The 21,064-nt window shown below is 35.0% G+C and overlaps 2 protein-coding genes across 4 annotated transcripts in view; one reads left to right on the top strand and one right to left on the bottom strand.

Annotated features, from left to right (window-relative positions):
• Nucleotides 1-17,898, bottom strand: part of LOC149481289 (uncharacterized) — a 72,684-nt gene extending 54,786 nt beyond the window's left edge. Inside the window, exons 1-2 of one of the 3 annotated variants that reach the window (XR_016316892.1) lie at nt 17,460-17,898; nt 16,589-17,286 (exon numbers count right to left, since the gene is read on the bottom strand). Coding sequence is in view for 1 of the 3 variants with exons in the window: in XM_089705647.1 (XP_089561773.1) it covers nt 16,894-17,286; nt 17,460-17,795 (729 nt within the window). In the remaining 2 variants the exon portion in view is untranslated. Of the gene's footprint in view, nt 1-16,247; nt 17,287-17,459 lie in introns of those variants that run through there. The other 2 variants (XR_016316891.1, XM_089705647.1) reach the window with 2 other exon arrangements.
• On the top strand, nt 6-15,970 carry LOC149481295 (macoilin-1). Its single transcript, XM_089706038.1, has 14 exons — nt 6-254; nt 874-1,015; nt 1,567-1,693; nt 3,373-3,533; nt 4,743-4,853; nt 5,276-5,467; nt 5,682-5,844; nt 6,373-6,492; nt 6,788-7,008; nt 7,518-7,690; nt 8,305-8,394; nt 11,040-11,178; nt 11,893-12,097; nt 12,899-15,970. The coding sequence occupies exons 1-14, from the start codon at nt 175-177 to the stop codon at nt 13,078-13,080; spliced, it is 2,106 nt and encodes a 701-aa protein (XP_089562164.1). The 5' UTR covers nt 6-174; the 3' UTR covers nt 13,081-15,970.
• Nucleotides 17,899-21,064: the final 3,166 nt, after the last annotated feature.

A 21,064-nucleotide genomic window follows, 5' to 3' on the forward strand; every position in this document is an offset into this window, starting at 1 on the left:
AGTGAACGCAAAAAGAGCTTGCCGAATTTTATTCATCTCCCTCGTAAATTCAGGACGTAGGCTGATTGACAACAAAAAGTGCCATTGAAAACATTTTAATTTAAATGTTTTTCTTTAGATAAGTGTTGTGAAACAGGAGCCTGTATTCGTGATTTACACGGTGGAGGAAAAAATATGAAGAGGCGAAATGCCGAATCTGGCAAAATGCGGCGCCCTATAAAGCGCACAAAAATACCCGAAGGAATGTATGGAAAGTGAGTTTAAAGGTTTTTCAGGTTTATGAAATGATACAGGATCCGACAAGTAGCGACTTGTGTGTATAAATTAAAGAGTTCTTTGATAAAAGCATCGCAAAATGCAGGGGGTATGAGAATGTGTGGGTTGGTGAAACCATCTGGTGCTCGCAACTCACGATAATTATTCTTGTGTGATGACAAAAAATAAAAAAAGACATGCTTGAAACAATACGTGTGAAATATGCTGCTGATTCACATGCACTTTCTACCGAACTGTTTATGTATTCAACTATATTTATGAATCGTCTTAGAACCATTAATGTTTACATTAAATATTTTGCATAAAACTTACGTTGATAGCCATGCATTTTTATATTTAATAAATTAACAAAATATTAGTAAATTTAGGATTTTAGAGGTTGTTATAGTTTCAATTATTTATAGAACTTTTATATAAAAAATATTTGATTGATAAAATGCTACAAAGAATTGTTAAAAAAACAATGCATTACTTTTAAGTTTTAATGTTTTGTCCACAACTTTCTCAAAATATTCAAAAATTTACCTTCCTAGATTATAATCCTTAAATTTTATATTTACACATGGTCTTTATAAAGATTAATTAAATTATTTTCAGTTCAATTACTTATGTTAAATTCATAATGTCTTGGGCAATAATAGTAGTAGCTGATTACATGTTGGAGTTCAGATTTGAGTTTCTCTACCCATTCTGGATATTGCTCAGAGCACTGTATGACTCTTTCAAATTTCAGGGTCTTGTAAGTATATTTTGTATTATTTTTATTTTTTAATATTATAGGTAGAAAAATTATGTTTGAAGTAAAAATAAGATTCAGTTATAATATTTTAATATTCTATAATTGTAATAGTACAATAACTCTTAAAATTTTATTTTTAAAACTGTCAGTCAATATAAAACCATAGTTTTTATAAATTTAATGAGTAACATTTTTTTGCGTGATAATAAAGGCTGTTCATTTAATTAAAATACAGGGAAGTTTGGTTTACCAATATTTATCTTTAAAAAAAATAGGCTGAACCACAAACAATGTTAGCGCTTTGATAACAGCAATCAAGCATGTTACATTGTCATAAATTTGTTATGAACCAAAGCTATTAAAAATGCACATATTTTGTATTATTCATAGTTTGCTTACAATAAATAATATAACAATTCAATTATATTAATAATCTAATATTTTAGAAACATAACTTTATCCATAGACAATGTAATTTATTCTAAATTAATAAATATTACCTACAACTTTATCTATGGAAACAGTGAAATAATAATAATTATTTGTTTCAGGCGTTTACAATAATATTTTTATGCATGGCACTGACGTCAGACATGATATTTTTTTTTGTGATACCATTGCAATATATATATTTTTTTGCCGGTACCTATGTGTGGGTACAATATGTGTGGAATATATGTGAGTATTATTATATTTTTAATTCAAAAAAGTCATAAATCTATACTTATATTATAAAGCTGAAGAGTTTGTTTGTTTGAATGCGCTAATCTCGGGAACTACTGGAATTGAAAAATTCTTAATAGCTTGTCTTCATAGCCTGTTTATTGAAGAAACCTATAGGTTATATTATATCATCACTAAGACCATAATTAGTGAGTAACATCTCCTTTGTAAGACTTAAAAAAGATGTTGAAAAATTCATTTTATCGTAAAATTGATCTTTACTTAATATGCCTTTATAAATGGCAATAATGTAATAAATGCAGTTTAGTACATTTACATGTCTGATAAAGTTATTGATTTATTGCAATATATTGATAATTATCACTTGCAATATTCTTAGAAAGCTCTCTATCTGCAAGATATGACTGTTGTTCAATTCTGGCTGATAAGAAAATTATAAATTTTATCAACGCGACAGTAACCAATGCAGTAATCCCCTCCACATATTATTCAGCGCTACAGTTACATGCCGCCTATCTATACTTATTACATATAATATTATTACTAATCTATACTTTAATATTATAAAGCTGAAGAGTTTGTTTGTTTGAACATGCTTATCTCAGGAACTACTGTTCCGATTTGAAAAAATTATTTCGGTGTTAGCTAGCCTATTTATCGAGCAAGGCTATAGGCTATATATCATCACGCTAAGACCAACGAGCGGAGCAATGCGGGTGAAACCGTGGAATACAGCTAGTATTGAACATTTGATATTTTTTCCCACTTAAAACGGACAGGGATAATTCAAACATTGAACACTTATCAAGGATCCATGACAATACAGTAATTTCATGAGTTAAAGCATGTTTTTATTGTTTTAACTATATTATTTTAGTTTGAACTAACTGAAAAAAAAAAAAACATCTGAGTGTAAATCTCAAATAGACTGACCCTTGCCCTGCCTTCCAAACCAGTGGTCGTGGGTTCGATTCCCACCTGGGGCAAATATTTGTGTTATAAACATCGATGCTCTGTGTCTGGGTGTTAATCCATACTAATATTATAAATGCGAAAGTAACTCTGTCTGTCTGTCTGTTACTCAATCACGCCTTAACTACTGAACCAATTTGCATGTTTGGTATAGAGATATTTTGATATCCGAGAAAGGACATAGGCTACTTTTTATCCCGGGAAATAGGATAGGTTTTATCCCGGAAATCCCACGGGAACGGGAACTATGCGGGTTTTTCTTTGACTGCGCGGGCGAAGCTGCGGGTGGAAAGCTAGTCCATACTAATATTATAAATGCGAAAGAAACTCTGTCTGTCTGTTACTCAATCACGCTTTAACTACTGAACCAATTTGCATGAAATTTGGTATAGAGATATTTTGATATCCGAGAAAGGACATAGGCTACTTATTTTATCCCGGGAAATAGGATAGGTTTTATCCCGGAAATCCCACGGGAACGGGAACTATGCGGGTTTTTCTTTGACTGCGCGGGCGAAGCTGCGGGTGGAAAGCTAGTTATCTATATAAGTATTTATTTAAAAATTATATACTTATGTATGTTTATCAGCCATCTGGTTTCCATAATACAAGCGAAATCTTAGTATGGGATCAGACTGTGCCATATGTGAAAATTGTCCTAAAATATTTATTTATTTATTATATTATATATTTTGTATCAGTCGGCGAGCGCGGTGTGTGCGTGCCGACGGTAGCACTCTGCTGCCTGATCGTATACACGGAGGGCGCGCTGCGCGGGCGCGGCTCGCCGCCCGACGTGTGGCGCCCGCTCGCCGCGCACTGCATCGGCTACCCCGCCATGACGTTCGGCTTTGGGGTCAAGGTAACGTATACGTATACAGGGTGACTGGTAATTCGACGTGATCCTTCAAAGGGGTTATACTAGAGGTCATTTGCAACAAATTAAGTCTAGCTAACCAGGGGTCAAAAATGGATGGTTATTGAGCTATGACCCTTTTCTTTTTGAGATGATGCAAGTTTTTTTTAAACTGATCGCTCATTCTTCGGCTTTCAAAAAAATATCATGTAGTAGTTTTTTCAAATTGTTTTTGGTAAAAAGGCAGAAAATTTTCATATCAAAATCCGTCATAGCTCATAAACCATCCATTTTAGACCCCTGGTTAACTGGACTTAATTTGTTGCAAATGACCTCTAGTATAACCCCTTTGAAGGATCACGTCGAATTACCAGTCACCCTGTATGATAGGTGTGGGTATTTTGTGACAGATTACATTTTACAAAGAGGATTTACAAAAAAAAGGATAAAAAAAACCAACACATTTTGTACAAAAAAGAGCGTGAGTGTGTCACACGTGTCAGAAGTGAAACTTCGTTGGAAACTTTCAAAGTAACCAAATTTTATTTTGAAAGCATTTATAAAGCACTTAACTAAGCGAACCAGCTATGAGACTAAATATTAGAAAAATAAAATGTTCGATTGCTTCTTCTGTTTCAAAATATAAGTATTTATTTATTTAAATTTAATGACGGCGGAAATGACAGGAACAAAAAAAAAATGTATAATTAGTACTTTTCAGATATAGCTTATTTGTTATAATGTGTGGTTTGACAATTTTATAACTGAAGCAATGTGGTCCTTCGAGGCAGTGTGCTAAAAGAGAACTATGTCCAGAAAATCTCTCACAGCATTGTAATTGAAATTTTAAGTAATAATATGTTTTTTTGGAGTCAGAATCTCACTCTAACTGTGCTCAATTTTATAAGCAAGAAGCATAGTATGTCATATTCAAATATTTTCCCGCACTCAGGTATTTAGAAGCTGGACGATGCTAGCGAACCCACCTATCGAGGATCTCATTGTGGCAAAGTTTAAATTTGTCCATTTGGGCGGGAATCGAATCCGCAACCCGCCGGTTAGTATTCAAACATACTTTACGCTAGAGGTGACGGCGCACGAAATGAGATTCTATTGTCGCTGGTAATAGAGTTGAAATTCCTTTGAAGTATTGCACGTCGGGATTCAAAAATGGATCTTATTGCTATAGAGTTAAGGTTGATATTCGTTTTGCAGTCGTATGTCAGTCAGCTGTTGCGGCAGAGGCGGCAGCGGCAAGTGCGAGCAGAAAATGAATTCTACTTCCAGTTGTTGAGGGATGCGCTGCCGGAAAGCGCTCTTGAACAAGTGAGTTATTTTTTTTGTATATGTGCAATAAATATGTGCAATTTTATAGATAAAGTCTGTTTGTTTGATTAGTCAAAGTGATAAGGTCTATGTGTTAAGAAGCTGTTTACCGCTTTTATTTTATATTATTCACAGTCATGTTAATCAATAGAAACATCATGCTATAACAGAAGACCGCTTACAAATAGGTTGAAGGGACAGCAATTTTGTCATAAAATCGGGTATACTCTTAGTATTAAGTAATAAAAATAAGTGATGGATAGAATAATCATTGCGTGTTGTGATTAATTAAATTTCGCTAAATATTAAATTCGTTAGATCAGCATTAAATAGAGTACTGTCAAGACAATATTCACACTGTCGTTGTTGTTTTAACCATGACAAGTAGTGTAACGACTAATTTACAAAAAATGGTTGCGCAGAATCAGCAAAGCAGCAAAGAAGAACGCGTGCCGAACGGCGGCAATACAAACGTGGGTGTCGCGGGGGGAGGGGGAGGGGGTGGTACGGGGGCGGGGGGCGAGTTGCCGAACGAGGGGCGACTCAACGGCTCTGTACGACGCCGTTGTAAAGAGCATAATGGCTGGCATGAGCACGCGCAGCTGCATGTTAAGGTAATTTTATAAAAAAAAGGCTAGAAAAAAAATTATAATAGGTATTACCATGTCGAGTATATCGTAAAAGTGTGAAAATTAGAGGTATCTTCGGGTTTTTTAAACTATTATAATATTAATGAGATACCATACTGCAATTAGCATTATACATTGTTTGAAATAATATTATTCAAATTTTATTGTTATGTCAACTAACACACATCTCAATTTACAGCTAGAGAAGCTAGAGAAGCACCTCGCGAGCCGGGATCGCGAGAAAACATCTCAAAATGGCACTGCGCACTCACACACACACACACCGCAACATGCGCACGCGCATACAAATGGATGCGCTAAGGGTGCAGGCGCGCCGGATGACGAGCGACATGATGTTAAAGGTACTTGAAGCGATTACATATGAATGAATGAATGAATACTTTATTTGCACCAGATAACAAATAACACAAACAATAGAAATACGTACAAAAAGCTGATATATAGAGAGATGTACTCTCATACATCTGCAAGTATTAGCTGTATATTGTAGGTAAATTAAGCACATGTTTCACAAATAAGATTAAAATTACGCACATATAAGTGATATTGTAACCGGATAAGACGTTATAACACCTTGTCTCGCTATTTCATTGGAATTGAATAAAACGGTGCTTCTTTACTATATTGTTGATGCTTAACGATGAGACATGCCATACTCAGTCGTGACTTGATACTATTTTTGTTAATTCTAAATGATAACAGACATGTTACTGTAAATCTTATTTACAATTTCCGCTAAAGTTAAATTATCTGTGATTTAAAATCACAAATTACGTATAATTTTTTTTTCACTAAATTGAACAAGCAACTATACAATTTCGTTCTTAGAACAAAATTGTTAACTTATTTGATTTCAAATATGTTTGCAGGTAGTACAAAAACAAAATGTGAAAAGAAAGAGGCTAGTACAGTAAGAGAAGACAAGAGAAAAAATAGAAATAGAGATAAGGATAAGGAGAGTGTTGATAGTCATAAGAGCACAGAACAGTGTAAGTATTGGCTTATCTTTTTTTTACACTAATATGTATAAAAATAATTAGAATATAATTAATGATTTGTATAATACTGGATACTAGCAGAATCCATCTATTGGGATCGGGAAGGCCATAATCAATGAAGAAGAAGAAGAATTTGTATAATATCCTTTATCGGCAATTATTATATTAAAACTAATTTTAAGTGAACTCTTGTGACATAATTGATAAATTTTATTTTTATTTTATGGTTTCAAAGTGTGACATTAGCTAAGGCAGCATATTATATAATCCTTGTTTTGAATTTCAGCAAAAGAACATATAGTTAAAGAAAAAGAATTAGAAATAAATACAAAAGAATGTCAAAAGAGTAATAGAGATAGTAGTAGTAATAAAGAGAAGGATAAAGAACGAGAAAAAGAGAACAGAGAAAGGGAAAGAGATAAGGAACGTGAAAAGGAGAGAGAAAGAGAAAAGGAGAGGGAGAACAAAGAAAGAGAGAAGGAAAAGGAAAGGCGGGATCGCGAAGAGGTATGTTAACGTGGGAGATTTTTATTTATGAATATTAGAGCGCAAATTTATTATTTATAACTTTGTATTAGTAAAAAACCAAGTCATCTGTTTACACTTAATTTTTTTAAGTGTCTGTATGTGCAAAATTAATATAGCATTACTTCATAATTTCTCTTTTAATTTGATCAAATTTTATTGTTTTCTTTCTGTATTCTCTATTCAAAGTTACCGATGACTAATTGCAATTAAATAACGAAACATTTATTACATTTACTAGCTGCTCCGCGCGGTTTCACCCCCGTGGCTGGTGGTGGACCCCTGTTGGTCGTAGCGTGATGATATATAGCCTATAACCTTCCTCGATAAATGGGCTATCTAACACCGAAAGAATTTTTCAAATCGGACAGTAGTTCCCGAGATTAGCGCGTTCAAACAAACAAACTCTTCAGCTTTATAATATTAGTATAGATTATACACAAAACAAATATTGAAAACAGTCAATGAATAAAACACTAACATCTTCACAGAAGTTAGCGCGCGAATGCAGCGAGGAGCTCAAGCGTGTTCGCGCGGAACTATCGGCCGCGAAAAGCAGCGAGGCCGAGGCGAGGCGGGCACTCGCCGCGGCTGCTGCGGCGGAGCGGCAACGTCGCACTGAGCACGCGCAGCTGAAGCATGCGCACGCGCAGCTGCAGCACAAGTTAGTATACCTTTTGTATTGACCGCAGTGGCTGTAGGGCGGTGTACGTGCGGTGAGGTGGGGACCGGGTAAGAAAGAGCACGAGCTAGAAGTTAGAAAGAAACGGAACGGTCGGTACTCTCCCCCGCCCTCGCCGCGCGCATACACAAACAGCCCTACAACCACTGCGGTCAAGAAATAGAGGGTTTATAGCAACTCCGTTTATTTGTAGTCAGTACGATGAGTAAGTATTCTTTACCTGCCGTGGCTCGGCTAGGCAATGGCTTATTGAACATGCGTAGGTGAAGCATGCGCAAGCGCAGCTGCAGCACAAGTTAGTGTAGTTTATTACTAGTTGATCTAGCAAATATATTCTTATACCGTACTGCGTATGTATGTACAGTTCAGGTATGCGTACGCGCAGCTGCAGACGTCACGATTTTTTTTAAATAATTGAAATAACTATCAATAATGTTAATAATATTATAAAAAACAAAATAGTCAACTTCCTGAAGTGTTCGAGAACGTAAAAATAATATTAAATGTTGCCAATGTTGAAAATTCGGGATTTTTTTCAAATTGATTTAATTTTATTAAAATTGTAATAGATATTGAAAATAAAATATTGATTGTAGAATGTCAACGTGGCGGAGTACAGAGCGAGCGGCGCAGGAGCGGCGGCTCAGTGAGGAGCGGCGTGCGCAGGCGCAATGTAAACACACCAAGTGAGTACCGTTTATATGCTAAATTTTTTAAATTAAATAATAAACAGTCTTTAATTTCTAAATGTATAATACTCGCGTAAAATCAAACACTAGAAAATACTAAATTAAATAATTTCAAATTTTATTTTGCGGGATACAACCATGCGGAATAAAATTACATATCAACAAGTCAATAACTGCGTTAAAAACAACCGACTTCAAACTTGCACTTGCAACATTTACAAATACAGACAAAAATGCTCATAAAATAAAAACTACTGGGCCTATCCGAATAAAATTTTTATGGGACCAATTCGACACCATCCCGCATCGAACAAAAAAAGAATCACGTAAATCGGTCCAGAAACCACGGAGTAATCGGTGTACATACATAAAAAAAAAAAAAAAAAAACATACCGGCCGAATTGATAACCTCCTCCTTTTTTTTTTGAAGTCGGTTAAAAATACAAACTTTTTATACGATTTGAAAGACCTTTTTTGCACGATTCTTATTCAAATGTGTGCAAGATGTGTTAAGTAAGCCTATACACATGCCGTCGACAGCCCGGCTTGTGCCGGCGGTTTTTATCGCGGCGGGTTGCCAGTCTCATTGCATGAATAATTCAGTTTATTTTTTATTAAATTTTGAAATGATTTATTATGTGTGCGTTATGTAGAAGTTTTTATTAATTATAGTCGAGCCAATTTTTAGCATATACAGACGCTCCGATTCGGTTGGTGCCAACCGCGTCGCTACAATTGTGTGTCAATAAACCTTTTTTTGTAAATACCAGAGACGTTACTCTAAAAATCGAAATCTGACATCTAGAATCGAATGCATTGATTACTTATGAATAAAAATCATCATAACCGGGTCTACCTGTGAGTGTGGGTGGGAAGAATGATCCAAGAGAAATCGCTATGATGTTCAAGGATCATTTTACAGTGAAATCACCTCTTGGACCACCTAATACAGTAGTGGATGCGGGGTCTGGAGGGCGTGGAGATGAACCTCTGTTTCATATTATATCTTCAAATGAAATTAAGTCAATTATTAAGAATATGAGCAAAGGTAAGTCTCCAGGTCATGACGGACTCAGTATCGAGCATTTAAAATACGCGGGCTGTCATCTGCCTAAGCTACTCTCGATGTTTTACACACTATGTATAAGGCACTCCTATCTGCCAGCAGATCTCATGAAAACAATCGTTGTACCTATTTTAAAAAATAAAACAGGTGACATCTCCGACATAGGAAACTATCGTCCCATATCTCTCGCTACGATTTTGGCTAAGGTTTTGGACAGTGTGCTTGATGCGAGATTAAACAATTTTTTGGACTTACACGATGCACAGTTTGGTTTTCGACCTGGACTTTCCACTGAAAGTGCAATCTTAAGCTTGAAGCACACTGTACAATACTATACCAAGCGTAAAACACCAGTGTACGCTTGTTTTCTAGACCTTTCCAGGGCGTTTGACCTCGTGTCGTACGATGTTTTATGGAATAAGCTGGAGGGTAGGGGTTTACCAGTTAGCATTCTTAATGTCTTTAAGTATTGGTATGCCAACCAACGTAATATTGTAAAATGGTCTAACGCTTTTTCCGAATCGTATGTGTTAGAATGTGGTGTAAGACAAGGGGGGCTGTCGTCGCCTAAATTGTTCAATCTTTACGTAAATGACCTTGTTGTCGAACTCAGCAATATGCGGGTTGGTTGCCGGATCGGAGGTATAAGTTGTAACAACATAAGTTATGCCGATGATATGGTATTGCTGGCTCCGACTGCAAGCGCCATTACTGAGATGCTCAAAGTCTGTGAGACATATGTAGCTGCTCACGGTTTGCGTTATAATGTGGCTAAATGTAAATGCATTGTTTTTGGGGACGTTGGTAAGCATAGGAAATGTACGTCTGAGATATCTCAACGCGATAACAGTTGAAAGAGTTAAAGAGTTCAAGTACCTCGGACACATGCTTACTGATGACCTCAAAGATAATGTAGATATCGAACGTGAGCGTAGGGCATTGGCGATCCGAAGTAATATGTTGGCCCGTAGATTTGCCCGTTGTAGTAATCCAGTGAAAATCACGCTTTTTAAAGCCTACTGCCAGAATTTCTACACGGGTAGTCTATGGTTTGACTATACTGATAGATCGCTTAATGCCTTACGTGTCATGTACAATAATGCGTTTAGAATGCTGTTGGGACTGCCTCGCTACTGCAGTGCGTCTGGAATGTTCGCTAATGCGCATACTGACGATTTCTGGGCGATAATACGCAAAAAAACAGCGTCTACATTTGATAGAGTGCGGCGCAGTCGCAACAGTCTCTTGATGGTAATTTCGGAGAGATATATGTCATCTTTCATGGGACACTTTGTGCGTAAACTTGTCCATTCAAAGCGACAGGTTTACGCATAGGGTGCCCCGTCAACTGATGATAGTACCTACTTTAATATTGTACCTACTAACATTAGCTTTTAAGTCACGTACTAACATTAATGGATCCCTGTCATCTAATTGTTTAAAAATAAAATAAAAATAAATAAAAAATAAATAAAAATAAATCAATAAATGCGTTGTGTTTTTTTAATTATGTATTATACTTGTCTTATTTTGCTCCTTAAATTTACGAAAGAAAGTATATTATATTTTTCTATAGCGGCGAGTGCGAGAGTGCGCGGTGTCGGTCGCGGCTGAGTGCGCAAGAGGCGGAGGCTGCGGCGCTGCGCCGCGAGCTGCAGCGCGCGCGGGACCGCGCCGACCGGCTGCAGCGGGACCTCGCACATGCTGCCGACCAGGTGGGAGGGAAAGAGAGAGAAAATATAAATTTATATTTATAAAGCACTAGGTTCCCGCCCGCGGATTCGCCCGCGCAGTCAAAGAAAATCCCGCATAGTTCGCGTTCCTGTGGGATTTCCGGGATTGCGTCATTTTCCCGGGATAAAAAGTAGCCTATGTCCTTTCTCAGGTATCAAAATATCTCCATACCAAATTTCATGAAAATTGGTTCAGTAGTTAAGGCGTGATTGAGTAACAGACAGACAGACAGAGTTACTTTCGCATTTATAATATTAGTATGGATTATATTATACAGTTCTACTCCCATAAAACCTATCCGAACTTTCAGCATTTTAACTTGTAGAACAACTCTCGGTTCGAACTCACCAGTTTTTCGCATATTGACTATTGAGAACCTACAATGAATACCTCACTAAAGTTCCGAACCTTGATATTTTTCACGATAGTTTGTCAATGTTTAAACGAAAAGTGCACAGATCACATCACGTTTTAGAATTAAGCAATATTGAATTAATATACTTAGGTACCTATTTTATTTGTATAAAACATCCTCATTGACTTCATTTATCTTTAGTTTTTCTTGTAATGCTGTGTACATCTATAATAGGGTCAAGCATTAGAATATTCTTACTTTGTATTTATTATTAAGGAATGATGTATGCGCGATCTGTCGATGTACCCAAATAAATAAATAAATAAATAAATAAATACAGGTGCGAACACTAGAAGCGCGGCAGGAGGAATCCGACGCGGCTGGCGCAGGCGCAGCAGCAGCAGTAGCTGCGCAGGCGCACGCGTGGAACGCGCTACAGGAACGAGCCGCGCATTTAGAGCGATCACTATCTGCAGAGACGAGGGTCAAACTGGATCTGTTGTCTGCGCTAGGGGACGCTAAGCGGCATATGCATATACAGGAAGGTAAGCACATACAATGTATGATCGTAACTAAGCACGATGGTTTGAATCTTATAGATAACTAGCTTTCCGCCCGCGGCTCCGCCCGCGTTTTCAAAGAAAAACCCGCAATGTTCCCGTTCCCGTGGGATTTCCGGGATAAAACTTATCCTTAAAATCCTTTCTTAGGGGACGCCTACGTTATAACATCTACCTGCATGCCAAATTTCAGCCCGATATGTCCAGTGGTTTGGGCTGTGCGTTGATAGATCACTATATCAGTCACCTTTGAGTTTTATTTATATAGATTATTTAGTCTTTAATGTATAGGATTCTTTTCGTTTTATTGGTCTATGTTTGCATTTTTTTTACCATCCTAATTTTATTTTTCGAAATGAAGGTAATTTCATGAGAAAAATAGTAGTAAAATGTTCAATTCTATTACAAATGTCATGAGCTATTTTGAGTATCAAACATTATACGCATACATGAATTTGTTAAACGAAATTACAGATAATACACGCATATGCGTAATACTTATACAATTTTGATAATAGAAATCATATAGTAGCGTACCTACTATATGATTTCTAAGGGTAAGCTGTATCGAAAATTATCCACATTAATATTATTTACCTACTTGTTAACTTTCTACTGTCCATAACCTATGTATATAACCAAGAAGCACAACTCAGGGTCCCAAGATACAAGTATTTCACTTAGTTTGGGACCCACTGTCGTACATTAATTGAAAAACATAAAATGGACAAATAAATTTATTTCATTTATTTCATTATGACGTAACCCCTCTACCCTTCATTCCAGGTTTAATATCAAGGCAAGAAAAAGAAATAGAAGAACTGAAAGCTCAAATGCTAGCAGTTATGCCGACGGAGTTCGTAACACCAGTATCCGGGACAGTGTCAAAGTTGCGGCTAAGTGATGGTTCACCCCTCGATCCTAATGCGTCCGTTTACACACCTAAACAACTATGTTCGGATGCCTAAACATGGACTATAGTGCTTCTAAGATCTACAGAGGGGCATTAGTCATTACCATGAAGAAACATCTGGGAAAAAGAGCAAAATGTTGAAAATTGGACGTTATAACCCGTCTCGAAAGTGAATTGCAATAGTGAACCGTGTCGATAAATAATAGAATCGTGAATGTTCAGTGTTGTGACAAGGTTTAACCTCAGGTTCTGTTGAAGATATTTAATGTACAAGTGTCGCATTGGTTTTGAAATATTTCAATGTGATGTCGCACTGTTGACGGTTGTATTTTTTAACGACTCGGAATTAGTGGATGTTTGAGCGGTGGCCTTTTTGACTGGCAGGTTTTTTCTACTAGATTAAAATGTCATCAGTATTTTTGTGGCTTTCTTAAAAATTTGCAGTTACATTGCAATATGTCAGATTTAAGGATGTTTTCCTATACTATCAGTATTATTTATGAGATTATAAACATGCATTTAAATTCTTAATTTAAATATCTGAAACACGCAATTGTATGTTGTTAGAAACTAAATTGGAATTCACACAAGTGAAAATAACATTTTTTAATTCTTAAAATATCAAGGGCCAGAAAATCCGTCACCGCTCGAATATCAGCCCCAAAGTGAAGACCGAGCTTGGACCGCCTGAAAACGCCTCACCGACATCTGTATGGGAGATTCACTGATCTCAATATTTGTTTCTCTATATTTTCCCACTTGGACCCCCATACAGACATCGGTGAGACAATGATACCGTGTTAAAGAGCGTTTATTTTTTCATTGATGATAAGATTATTCGTCCGATATCCTTTGTACGCATAATACATAAATACCCTCGGAATAAGTTAGGTACAAATACGTATTAAACTGCGCTAGTCATAGTATTTTTTTGGAGATATTTGAACGAATAATTTTACCGTTCGTTCAGTCCTTCCATTCGCTCGCTGCTGAGTTTTTTTGTTTAATTCATGTGATAAATTGTACAAAATGATCTGATTCGTGTTTTTTCTAGTTCTAATAATTACTTGGATTCTTTTTTGTTACGGCGTAGCGTCGCTCGGGCGTTTCTAGATAAGTCATTGAAGTACAAAATCGTTTTGTCCCATGACAAGTAAATACTCTTTAGAGATATACTTTTTTATCTCTAGCCGAAATGGCGTCTCAATTGTTTCGTTGTTGTAACGTTAGTACTAGTAATTAAAAAGGTCCTTACAAATTTAAGAGCTTCATTGAATGAGAATATAACTTTTTGATACTACTTTTGTAATGTGTAAGCGATTCGTAATACATTGAAGCGTTTCGTTTAAGTAATATGACGTCATTATGAAAACGTCAAAAGTAAGACAGCATTTCATACTGGAGCGAAATGTTTCAATGTATGAGCGGGTATACTTAGAAAATTATACATTGGTTGTTTTAAATTTTATTACGATAATGCTTTGTTGGGACGCTACGCTGATAATATTGTTAACAAAAAACGGGGGAAACCATGACAGTGACGTTTTTAGTTTTGACACCTGTCAGTTGAAGTTATGCCATTGTTGCCAGATTAAAATATGGTTGTTTATGAGAAAATGTGGACGAGGCTTAAATTTATTTTTTCTCTCAATCTGACGCAAAATTTCTCTCAGTCGAAGGAGAGAACATAATTTCTCGTACACATTTTTATCCATACTTACATACATTGGAATAGAGTACATGATCCCTTGAAGAGTTAAATTCATAGATAAATTCTATTTTTGGAATGTTGGCAAGACTTTTTTTTGTTGATTCTACATAAACGCTAAAATTCTTTAAAAAAAGATGTGCATTTGGAAAATATGTGGCTGTTTGAAACTAACATGCAATACCTGTAGCATTAATTGATAATATAAAGGGAAATGATTGTTTTCTCTGAGTTGGGAGGTCATGTTCGTAGGTTTATTTTCCAAAGTACTGAATTGAGCTTTAATTCTAAATCCTAAATGTGCAAATTAATTTTTAAGATAATTTTTAATAGATATTGCATGTTAGTGTTGCCGTGGTTGTTTTAAGGCGTAGTAACATGAGCGAATCTCACTTAAGATTTAAATTCCCTTTTCTTGTTTCCAAAAATACAACTGACTTTAATCTTTTCTATTCGCTACTTCTATGTTCGTGTACTATTCTAATGGACTAAAAATTTCCATGTTAGAGATTCGCTTGTAAGTACCGCCTACTTTGAGAGTACGCTTCCATAATTTCTTCCATTCTTTTTTCGCATTTACTAATTACTTAAACAATTAAACTCCATTGTTTTGTAGACTATGATAATTGTAATGTCCGATCGCGGATAACTTCTAAAATATTTTTAATTTAAGTTTTCGATACAAAAATGATGATTTGTTGTTTAATTTTACAAGTAATGACTATCAAACTGTAGATTTAACGCACATTCGACGGAAAATCTGAATAACACGTATTACATACGATATTGTGACATTTTTTGTTCTCCGATCTAGTCTTGACTACTGCCAATTTACACCTCACGACATGTCGTGTCGGTCACAAATATCGTACGTCGGAGAGTGTAAATTGGCCTATTTATACGCTAGGTTTAGAATTTTTTTAACATCAAATGCGCACTGCCCTCCAAATACCAATTTGATCTTCCGTTGTTGATATTTTTTTTTGAAAAACATCGGATTGGATTGTACTTAAATAGGTTTAAGTTTATTTTGTTAAGATTTCGAACGTGGATCATAGACGTCAGCAGCATAGACACGGATATATTTTTTCATGAACAATAAAAATGACCTGAGCGCGAAAAGGGATTAAAAATCGTACAAGTGATTGATTTGGATCTTCACTAGTGAAACATAAGCGGTAATGATTGTTTGTATTATAAACGGATGCTGTAACAGCAATAAAAAATCAGACTTGCATTTTGTTTTTTCTTTGTACCCCTTTTAATATGGATGTTTTACAACTATGTATTAAAATTCCCATGTCCACTTATGGGATGAGCACACTGTGTGTTTCATTGATCGATTTTCATTAGATAGAAATAGATCAGTCTGTCAGACCGATTTTTTTTTATGTTGGCACCCATACGGAACCAAAAGGAGTATTCTTCAGTTCTCTACTCATAACCAATGTACCAGAGGTCAGAGGTGGTTAAAAATTTTATTTAGTAAGGTGCAAATAAAATACACTTTTTAAAAGATTGTATCTAATTAATATTCACATTTTACAAAATTAAAACTTAATTTCTAGCATTTTCAAATGCCTCAATAAATTATTAATGTCATTAAATTGTAATAACATTTCTACATTCATAATTATAACAATACTTATAAAATAAATTTTGCAATTCTTCTATAATAAAAATGTGTGCGTGTACACACGTTAGAATTGAAACTTCTTTATGACCTTATTTTTCAAAAAATAATTTACTATATGCAACTTTACAGAAATACGCCGAATCACGCGTGGTAGGGATAAAAAAAAAAGATGGCGCGTAACGGAAAAATGTCACGTGTAACGAAAAAATGTTACACTACATTTTTTTTCCAACCCCGATACAGAAATTTCACTTCAAAAAGTTGCAGTTTGTTTCATTGAATGTTCTAATCTCAGGAACTACTACTGCTTTGTATAATTATGAATTATGATTAAAGAAAATAAAATTGAAACTGCAACCAGTTCAGAGAGGGCAACATGTTCGCAGACAGTTATTACAAGTTAATTGAAGAATACAAATAAAATGTGTACTGTGTTTCATTTCAAGTTAGCTTCCCGCTCTATTATTCAAAATTACTCTCACACTTTTATGTATTTATAAGTGTTATAAGTGATATCTAGAAAATTAACAATCATCATTTATTTCTGACACCCTTGCTTCATTGACCAGCCCATGTATCTCCAACTGTAACCTAAGAGCTTTCTGTAGGTGCATACTTCTAAGTTGGGAAGCTATGTATTTCCCAAAAATATCAAACTCGTCTTCCTTCTCTGTTGTTACATGAGATTCTGAATTATATGATTTACTGTGTTTAAACTTTTTCTTTTTTAATTTTTTACAAGGTGTTGATGATTCTGACTCGTCTTTGATTTCATTATAATTGGCTGGTTTAGGGGAGTCACAGTTTTCATCAGACTGCGCTATAAGAGGGTCTGGATCTATTTCTTCCTTTAAACTCGTCTCAATTTGGTTTACCCAGATTTGGCATGATGAATCTACTTCTTGGGCTTCTGGTAACTGAAAATTAAGACAATAAAAATGAATAATGCATTTAAGTATCCACGAAATCGAAATATTTACTGATAGCTCACTGCTTGTTGCATTTATTAATTTTTTAATTTATCAATGAAAGAAGCAATATACAAAATTGTTAGCAATCGAATTAAAATGAAAGTCATAAAGGCACTAACACTAGATGTATATCGCCGCACAGCAGTGTTTTTTAGACACCGATCCATATCTTCAAACCAGACTAGTGAAGGTTTGTACATACAATCAGGACTAGACTTTTTTAATACTTTGTACACTTCTTGCATATATGTCGATCTCAAATTCTTTATCTTCATCTTAACCTCGGGAAGTGTGAGTGATAAATTTGTGCATGATTTAAATTCTGACGAAATATCTCGATACGCGTCAATCCTTCTGTGTCTCATTTTATAATCCGGATGGTTGTTATTCCATAACAATTCGTGTTTAAGGTATATTTTAACGAAATCCAGGGTAGTATTTTCACTCCAACGCATTGTTAGAATAGAAAACCTAAAAATTCATTTATTTAAATATTAAATATTTTTGAACAGAAAATAAACAAACAGACAACAGGCAGAAAGATTATCCCAAAATATTGATTTTAATAGGTATTGACTAACTTTGACATTTGACAATTGACATTTGTGATGTGACATAAGACATTAATTCACGATATTTTTTACTGAAGGAAAAATATCTTATTGTAAAAGTTTTTAAGTATGTAAAGGGAGGAAAAAGCCTGTTATTCTTTAAGTTATTAATTGCAATTAATTAAATCTTAATGCTAATAAAACAGTTTGGGGCTTAATCGAGTTCGACTCGATTAAATCGAATTTGTGAATATCGATTCCATTCATACCTTAACCCTTATTAAAACGCTGGGAGCTATACTTCCCACGTCTCAGATTGAAGTAAATCGTGTTTTATTTTTATATGCTTATTGCTTAAACCTAATGCAGTGTAATATTTATCTACGCAATCTTAACATTTTAGAGAACTTTTTTGCATGGAAACACTTTTCAGAGAATTATTACATGTCATGGTAAACACACGTCAAAGTTGGGTGACGTGATTTTGCGGCCGAAAACGACCGTTATTTTTTAGTTTTTGGTGTAGTGCTCAAAAAAAATTAGATAAGTAGATTTGAGTTCTAGCTATGTAAACTAGACTATATTACGGTTGCGTGAAACGTAAAAATATGCCCAGAATCTTTCGTATATACCTTGGTAGAGTCGATTGAAATTAAGTCTTTAAGTGGGAAGATATCATCCCAGTGTTCGTCACTGCACACGACATTCGGAAATTCTATATATATAAAATCTGTGTGTCTAAAAAATCTTTTTTAGTTGGTATAAGCAACTTATTTATTGTTATTCGTTATTTCCTGATCAGATAATTAGAAATCTTAACTCAATACATTAGTATTTACCTATTGTTTTTATTTTGTTTTAGAAAAATGCCATTTTTATGTTGAAGTCATTCATTTTTCAATTCCCGAATTCTTCCCTCAGTAAGAGAAACTTGCATTGATGAGTACTTTCACCTCCTTTATTAAAAAACTTGATCTTTATAATTTTTTACGATAACATTAAATTCACAAGTGGAGTCAGGGCAACTAACTAGTGTTTTAAAATATTGATGTCTGGAGTGGACACTGGGAGCTATAGTTCCCACCTTTCCAAACTTTTACAAGAGAGAACAGATGACGGGATATATACTTCCCACCGAAAAAAGGGTACTTCCCCCCCACTAATCCCTTTTTTGTGTGTTTTTTTGAAATCTACGACCCAAAATTACCCAGGAACGTATATTACTTTTTTGTTAGCTCCTCCACAGGCTCGCGTTTGAATAAGGGTTAATATTTTATGTTAAGATTCTCTAATATAAAATATTACAGTATCTTAAGGTATCCGGTATCAGCGTTCTGAACATCATTTTTCTTTTTGTCCATTGCGTACTAAGACGCCTGTAGAACCGCCACCCTGTTACAAATGATCCGAAATTTTGTGTCAATATCTCCCGGCCTATAGATGGCTTATCGCTTGGTACTTTAAGATAAAATATATAATATATCATCTTCTTCGTGTGTTATGGCTCATAGGATTTGTATGGCGAGCGATAATCGGAAATATGCTCTAAGATAATATATATTTTACATTATATTCACCGTGTGTGATGCGCATTAATTAATGTAAACTTATCGGTACCTCAGGTAGGTAGTCCAAATTAATAGACCTGTCCTAATTAAAGAAATATAAATTACCTTTTTTGTCCTATGAAATTAATCACTCAAAATTTATACTACCTATTCGCGGATGACCTTAAAATATTCAAAAATATACATAATACAGAGGATGCTAAAGGAGAATGGGCAAATTGGGCCTGAAACTTGGGCTAGGACCAATACACACGAAATATTGTTTTTGTGATATATCATTACACATACCTTACGAAAAAAATAAAATAAAAAAATAAATCAACCGGGTTCTTGTACAGTCAAGGCAAAAAGTTTTATTTATTTGGCTATTATTTTGCGCACAATAAGGGTGTTTTTAATTCGAGTGAAGTAAATATAAATCTAAATGTCACTGAAGTGACTGAGTTTAACCACAAAAAACGTCTAACTACGCAAGCGCGGATCCAGGGGGGGGGTCACGGGGTCATGACCCCCCCCCTGGGCTAGGTCCACGAAAAATTTTTAAGTGGACCACTAATTTAATATTAACTTTTTAAATTAACAAATTAATACTGTTCAAGTGTTTTATTGAATTTTGAGACATAAAAGTAATATAGAACTATGAAATCAATAATTACAAACGGTAACGGAAGAGAATATAACAAAAATTATAGAATAAGTTTATTAGGGTCGACCTGTGGTCGTAATTTAAGGACAAAAAACAGGTTTTTCGATTTAAAAAAAAATCTATAACTGCGGAATAAAGTGAACTGTATATTTTGCTGTTACACTTTTCACACAAAACCTCAAATATCGAAATATTCCAGTTCGTGGATAAGACATAAAATAGCAATTTTTTTTAAATGAACAATAGAAAATACAGTCAAATTACAACAAAAAATCGGCCAAATGCGCGTCGGACTCGCGCACCGAGGATTCCGAGCAAACATATTTTTTCATTATGTTGTATCTTACAATTTTGTTTAAAGGATTTTTTTCTTTATCTGTGCTTGTAAGTGCTTAAGTCGTTGCTTTTAACCAAATTTCAAGACTGTGTTCACGGGAAGTACCTTATAGGTTTTGATTGATGATTCCCTTGCAAGTATAGTTACGAATTACAGAATATGCGGCTCTAATTGCTTTTTCTTCAGATTGCGTTGACATAGAATTTGAATTAAATAACAGATTTAAGTTATTATAGACCTGAGTTCTGATGTGAATTTCAATTAAATACATGTAGACGTTCATGAGTAAAGGGATTGTTAGTTTAAAATGATTTAAATTTAATTAATTAATTTAATTTAATTTAATTTATTTATTTATTTACCTGCTCCCTGCAGGTATTGATTCCCTTGCTAATGTCGAAATCCTACGGTCTACGGTCCCTTGATGCTGTGAAAAATTCAAACGTTTTAGCCAAAGCAATCAAAAGATGCAGCTGTAAATGCTGAAATTTTTCGCAAAATTCGACACTCCCTAAGAAATCAAAACCTACAGGGTAGTTCCCGAGTACACAGAGTCATGAAATTTAGTACAATCAAACGTCTTATAACGCAGACTAGCTTACCACCCGCGGCTTCGCCCGCT

Source organism: Colias philodice, chromosome 17 (genome assembly GCF_061535455.1).
Source record: "Colias philodice isolate Cphi_HAF_F1 chromosome 17, ilColPhil1 Martin Lab GWU primary, whole genome shotgun sequence".
Lineage (NCBI taxonomy): Eukaryota > Metazoa > Arthropoda > Insecta > Lepidoptera > Pieridae > Colias > Colias philodice.